The 6,807-nt window shown below is 42.7% G+C and overlaps 1 protein-coding gene across 1 annotated transcript in view; it reads right to left on the bottom strand.

The window, feature by feature from the left end:
• LOC109925263 (disintegrin and metalloproteinase domain-containing protein 11-like) overlaps positions 1-6,131 on the bottom strand; it is a 157,389-nt gene extending 151,258 nt beyond the window's left edge. The window contains 3 exon segments of the mRNA XM_048614398.1: positions 4,543-4,619; positions 5,556-5,722; positions 6,074-6,131. Of these exon segments, the coding sequence (XP_048470355.1) occupies positions 4,543-4,619; positions 5,556-5,722; positions 6,074-6,131 (302 nt within the window).
• Positions 6,132-6,807: the final 676 nt, after the last annotated feature.

Here is a 6,807-nt window from a genome sequence, read left to right as displayed (position 1 = left end):
ACCGCATCCCAAAACCAGTCCAGCTCGTCCCTGCCTCCCTAACCTGTTCTTCCTCCCACCTATCCCCTCCTCCCACCTCAAGCCGCACCTCCATCTCCTACCGACCAACCTCATCCCGCCCCCTTGACCTGTCCGTCCTCCCTGGACTGACCTATCCCCTTCCTAACTCCCTACCTACACTCACCTTTCCTGGCCCCATCCCCGCCTCTTCGACCTGTTTGTTTCCTCTCCACCTATCCTCTCCTCTATCCCTCTTCTATCCGCCTCCAACTCTCTCCCTATTTATTTCAAAACCCCCTTCCCCTCCCCCTTTTCTGATGAAGGGTCTAGGCCCGAAACGTCAGCCTCTCTGCTCCTATGATGCTGCTTGGCCTGCTGTGTTCATCCAGCCCTGCACCTTGTTGTCTCGGATTCTCCAGCATCTGCAGTTCCTACTATCTCTGTACATACCGAGCTGCCTGTCCGGTTCCAGGCTTGGGGACATCAGTCACAGCTGGAAAGGAACTTTCATTGGGTATGGAAGAACACAGTCATTGTGGTTCACGTAGGTACAAACAACATAGGTAGGACAAAGAAGGAAGTTCTGAATGGCCAGTATGAGGAGCTAGGTGCCAAATTAATAAGCAGAATCTTAAAAGGTCATAATCTCTGTATTACTACCTGTGCCACATGAAAATTGGCATGAGCAAAACAGATTAGACAGATGATTATGTGGCTCAAACACTAGTGTGGGATAATTGGGTTATGGATCATGGGAAACTAACACCAGTGCTGGAGAAAGTGGGATCTGTACCAATGGGATTGTCCCCACTTAATCCTTGCTTGGACCATTTGACCATAAGACATAGTAGCAGATATAGGTCATTCAATCCATCGAGTCTGCTCCACCATTCAATGAGAACATGGCTAATCTCAATCTTCAACTCCACTCTTTTGCCTTTACCCTTTATCCCTTGATTTTCTTACTAATTAAAAATCTGTTTACTTTATCCTTGAACATACTGAGTGACCCAACCTCTACAGTAAAGAATTCCACAGATTCACTACCCTAACAGAAATTCCTCATCGTAGAGTCATACATTACAGAAGCAGACCCTTCGGTCCAACTAGTCCATGCCAAACATAATCCCAAACTAAACTAGTCCCACCAGCCTGAGCTTTGTCCATATCCCTCCAACCTTTCCTATTCATGTACTAATTTAAGCATCTTTTAAATGTTGTAACTGTGCCAGCATCTGCAGGTAGTTCATTCCACACATGAACTACCCTCTGTTTAAAAACTTTGCCCGTCATGTCTTTTTTTAATCTCACTCCTCTCACCTTATAAATATGTGCCTGAGGGCAAGATTATGAGATCATGCCTTCTGGTCCTTGACTGTCCCATAAGGGAAACAATCTTTCAGCATCAGCCCTGTCAAGCCCTCGAAAAAAGTCTTATATGTTTCAACAAGGTTACTTCTCATTCATCTGAGCTCCAGCAAGTACAGGCCCAACCTAAACTACCTCACCTCGTAAGAAAATCACTCCATATCCAGGATCAACAGAGTGAACATTCTCTGAACTCCCTACAATGCTTCTGCTATTACATCCTTTATAAAAGAAACACACAAACAAGAGACAAAAGATCTCTCACCTTGCAAACCTGCTCCATTCAGTAAGATCATGGCTTACCTGATTTTAAGCTCAACTCTACAGTCCTGCCAATAATCTTTCATTCCGTTGGCAATCAAGAATCAAACGTTTCAGAATCTAACAGACTTTAATACTTTTCCAATGTTAAAGTTAACTGACATAATGTTACCGGTTTTGTCTCCTTCCTTTTTTGATGAAGGGTGGTACATTGGCAGTTGTCCAGAATCTGAGAATTGCTGGAAAATTAATACTGGTGCATTCACTATCTCTGTACCTACTTCCTTTAGTATCCTAGAATCCTACCCATTAGGTCCAGGCGACTTACTGACATTTAGCCCTAGTGGTTTCCATAGTACTTTTTCCTTTAGTGATAGTTAATGTATTTAATTCCTCTCCACCTTTTATCCTTTAATTTAGTATTTTTGGAATTGCTGTTAATTCAACCATGAAGACTGATGCAAAGTATTTATTTGAATCTTCTGTCACTGCTTGGTTCCCAGGAAAAAAAGCTCTTTCCAGAAGAATAAAATCAGTAAATTATCTGAATGTTGTGAGACTGCATTGCTCTGAAATTCAGAGGGAGCTGGATGTTCCTCATTCACGATTCACAAAAAGTTTGTATGAAGGTACAGCAAGTAATTAAAAAAGCTAAAAGAATGTTATCATTAATCACAAGGGGAACTGAATACAAGAGGAGGGAGGTTATGCTTCAGTTATATAGGGCACTGGTGAGACCAAATTTGGAATAATGTGTACAACATTGGTCACCTTATTTAAGGATGTAAGCACTTCAGCGAAGGTTCACTAGACTTCGACCTGGAATGGAGGGTTGTCTTATGAGGAAAGGTTAGACACGATAGTCTTCCATGCGCTGGAATTCAGAAGAGTAAGTGAAATATCAAATCCTGAGTGTCTTGATAAGGTAGATGTTGGGATGTTTCCTCTTATGGGAGAATCTAGAACTAGGGGATCATTGATTAAAAAGCAACCATTTAAATGTTTTTGCTCAGAAATTTGACAGTCTTTGGAACTCCTTCCTGTAAAGCTAGTGGAAGCAGAGTCTTTTAATATGTTTAAGTCAGTGGTAGATAGATTCTTATTAAACAAAGAGTTGAAAGCAGGGGGAGGCATTGGTGTAACAATATTGTCACTAGACAAGCAATCCAGAGTCCTAGATTAATGTTCGAGGGATAATGGTTTGAATCTCATTATAAACCCATGGCAATGTGGTTGATTCATATCTGCCCTCTGAAACAGCCCAGCAAGCCATTCAGTTCAAGGGCAGCAAGGAATGAGCACTGAATACTAAGCCAGCCAGAGACATCCAGATCCCATGAATGAATTTTAAAAATGAAAAGGCAGGAAAGTGGATTTGAGGTTTCTATCAAATCAGCCATGAGCTCCTTGAGTGGTGAAGCAGCTGCAAGGGAAAAATGGTCCACTCCTACCTCAACTTGTAAGTTCATTTGCATCATTATAATTCAGTACCTTTGCAGCTAACTCTTCTTTTTTTTCTCCATTTGGTTATCTGCAGTCAACATCGAAAACATTATGATGGCTGATAGACATGAAGGTAATGTGAATAAACTTTGAACTGAAAATCAGAACCATAATTTTGATTAGGAGCTGATTATGATCATCCAAATGTTGGGATGCATTCCTATGCTGCCTTATTTTATTTCCAAGCATGTAAACTTCCAGTTGTTTTAGGAGTTTCCTTATCAATCTTAAGCTTCAAAAGCAGCTACTGTCACTTACAACAAACAGAATTCCATGGGCTAGATTTTCTAAGGCAAATGCATACATATTGTCATTTCACTCCATTCTTATGTAACAACAGGGCTCCATGTTTCTGACGAGAGATTCCAATCAGGTTTCCTTTCAGAAATGTGGAGCTATACTTTCATTCGGACAAATCCCTCATAGTGCTGAGCAGTCAAGGGAAGGCAAACCCACGTTCCTTTGTCATATCAGACAGTTTCCATATTTTGTCACGTACAGGTCCAGCTCACAGACAGTCACTTTATTAGCCTCTGTGAAAGTTCAAGTATATCTGGGAAGTTAGAGGTGGCAGGGTGCCGGGTGGATAAGGGATAGGGTGCCCCAGGCACATGAGGTGCTAGATAATAGCATGCCAGGTAGGTAGTGTGTAAGGAGGCCAGCTATGTGATGGGGTTTTTAGTCTCGGTTGAAGTGGGTAGGGTATCTTGTGTCCAGTATTGGGGGAGGGTGGGGAAGAGGGAACTTGGACCCAGGGAAAGAGGTTGCTTTTCTGGCCTTGTGATACTGAGATGGTGCTAGAGGTGGAGAGGGCAGGGAGGTGGGGGAGGGGAGGGGGGAGGGGGGGAAAGAGGGAATGAGCTAGATAGAACCAGGGGGTGGTTGTCGTGTCCTAAGGTGGAGGAGACGATTGTTTAGGACCCTGGAAATAAAGATGGTATTGGGTTTCCCAGATTTGAGGGCGGAGAAGTCGGCTTCCAGGGATGGTATGGAAAGTTGGGTCGAGTGCCTGGTGTGTTGGGTCCCAGATGGAGAGGGAGCAGTAAAGTCAGGCATCTGGGGGATATAAAGGGTAGAGAGGAGGCACACTTGGATGTGTGTGTGCACTAAGCCAGACAGTCAGTTTAACAGTTACTGATGAGTTAAACTGTGTATTTAATTGTGTAACTTTGCTCAAATAACTATTTATTTAACTGCAGCAGAACCTTCTGAATTCTCTGATTTACACAGACACATTCTCAAGTTATGGAATTCAGGCTTTCTATGTGCAACTCGCAGCTACACTGCAGAAAAGATTATCTGGCCATCGGAAAATCCCAGCCTAAAGATTTAATCTTATTGCACTCTCTTAGGTCAACAATTCCACTCTCACATTCACCTGCTGTTGACAGCTCTGAATACCATACTCACTGGTTCAAATCTAGGTCCAAAATGAAGGATGAACCGAATACTTCTATCAGGAAGCTCACTTGTGCAAGGTGAATAAACTATAAAACAGAATTGACAGTGTTATTAAGAAATGACAATTTTAAAATTACTCCAATAGAACCTTATTCCCAAATATTGCAAATGCAAATCAATCAAAAATTAAACTGCTTAATGTAGGTTTTACTTTTTTTTAAGCATTTGATTGGTATGTTATGTTGAAAATACTGTAAATTGCAACTAATTAGCCAGCACTGTACTGATTTGAACAAAAAAAAAACTTGCATTTATCTAGCACCATTCATGACCACTAATCTCTCAAAGTGCTTTATAGCCAATGAATATTTTTCACTTCTGTCATACAAGAAACGTGATGGTCGACATGCACACAGCAAAATCCCGGCAATGTCTGGGTAACTGTTTTGTAATATTGGCTGAGGATGAACATTTGCTAGGATACTGGGAATTACACCCCTGCTTTCCCCAACGTAGTACCAAAGGGGATCACTAGGAAGTTGATGTGGCCTTGGTCTCATCTGAAAGACGATACCTCCGACAGGGCAACACTCCCCAAGTCCCGTTTTGGAGTGTCAGCCTCGACTTCCATATCCAAACCAGAACCATGGGACTCAGAAGGGAGAGGGCTGCCACTGAGCCCCAGCTGATGCATGCAAAGCAGTGGCAAACAAAAGACTGAGCAAACAGATGGTGGTGGTGTTTCACGTATGGTTTATAACATTGACGTAAAGAACGGTCCAAAAGATAAGATCCTCGCAGGGGTTAATTCGAAACAGGCTGTGAATACAGTCCTGCCCTTCTTGTAAGCACCATGTACAGAAGTGACAGCTCCACTAGACTAGGTAACAATTCATTCTGCCGAACACTTGGTTTTAAAAAAAAGTCTTGCCCATAATGGCACTGAAAGATGAATGAAAGCATATTTAACATTTTCTTTTAAAAAAATTCAATCGGACACAGATAGCTAAATAAAAACCTACATGAGAGACTGTGCTGTTGTTCCGGACCCTAGTGTTCAATCGGCTGTGTTTGATTTCCTTTCCTGAGTGAACACTGTGGATTAATCGCTGAGGTTTGGTGGCCTCTTGTAAGACGGACCTGCTGTTCCACTGTTCCTTCCCCGCCTGTAGCTCAGCTTTAATAAACCCTTCAATAACAATAATAATAACAACAATAACAATAACGTGAAAAGTGGAGTGTAAAAGTCGAAGATGTCTGATCTGGGATCAATCCTCAAATGTTAAAGTGTGACTAATTTGAGAGAAGAACAGCCCAGGAGGCGACGCTGTTTTGCTGACGGGTCCCTCGACTGCTGAGCACTGCAGATAGTGTCGATGCAGCAACCGCATTGAAAATAAATGGATGAATTGCAGATTCCCAAAAATAAAGTCTAAGCTCATTTGCGCCCAAACAAGAAGGGATAGAAAAAAAAACTGATGCATTGGCATTTATCCGAAAAGCGCCAATTTTCAAAAGAAAAATAAGTGCACTTTCTTACCTGTAGGACAAGTGAGGTAGGAGATTGCAACAAAAATCCAAGACGGCACAAAAGTCATGGTTGCATATCTTTTGCACAATCTTGAAGCTTAATATACATACATATATATTTGAAGTTTACTTTCCTTCCCCACCCTTTCCCCGGGCCCCCTCCTCCTCCCCTCCCCTTCTCTATACAAAGGAAGGTGTTATGATGAGGATCTGCAGAGGGGCTGGAAGCTGTCTATCATATTCCCGCAGTCTGTTCCATCAGCAACTCCGCGGATGAAAGAGTAGATTCTTTCTCATCTCGCTCCGAGCCTTTGGTACCTGCTGCATTCCAGTTCGATGCAGCAGTCCAAATAAAGCCAGCCTACGTCCCAGAATCCTGCAATGAGGAACAATAATATCACCACCGTTTATTCTCTTCTCGATGATAGGAGATCAAGCCACTTGGCTCCAATCAAATCGCGTTACTCATTGAGCAGCAAAGCCAGTTGACTGAAAATCGTTTCTTTTGATATCACATGCCCCCATCAGAGCAATTTCTCTAAACCAGTGCTTCCTAAAATTTTCTCCTTCCCCACCCTCCCATCAGTTGTGATCCTGTTTCGAGGCTTGAACATAGTCAGTCTCCCACTGAGACCCGCTAGAAGGAATGTGGTGGGGGGAGGTTGCTGTTACATTGAGTTAGAACAACATGGTCGCCACAGCTTTGGAGGCCAAAATGTCAGCTCCTAACCCTTCCAGTTTGGC

Source organism: Rhincodon typus, chromosome 30 (assembly GCF_021869965.1).
Source record: "Rhincodon typus isolate 14 chromosome 30, sRhiTyp1.1, whole genome shotgun sequence".
In the NCBI taxonomy this organism is placed as follows: domain Eukaryota; kingdom Metazoa; phylum Chordata; class Chondrichthyes; order Orectolobiformes; family Rhincodontidae; genus Rhincodon; species Rhincodon typus.
The sequence above is the reverse complement of the archived record's forward strand: the minus strand, read 5'-3'. Positions and strand labels throughout refer to the sequence as shown.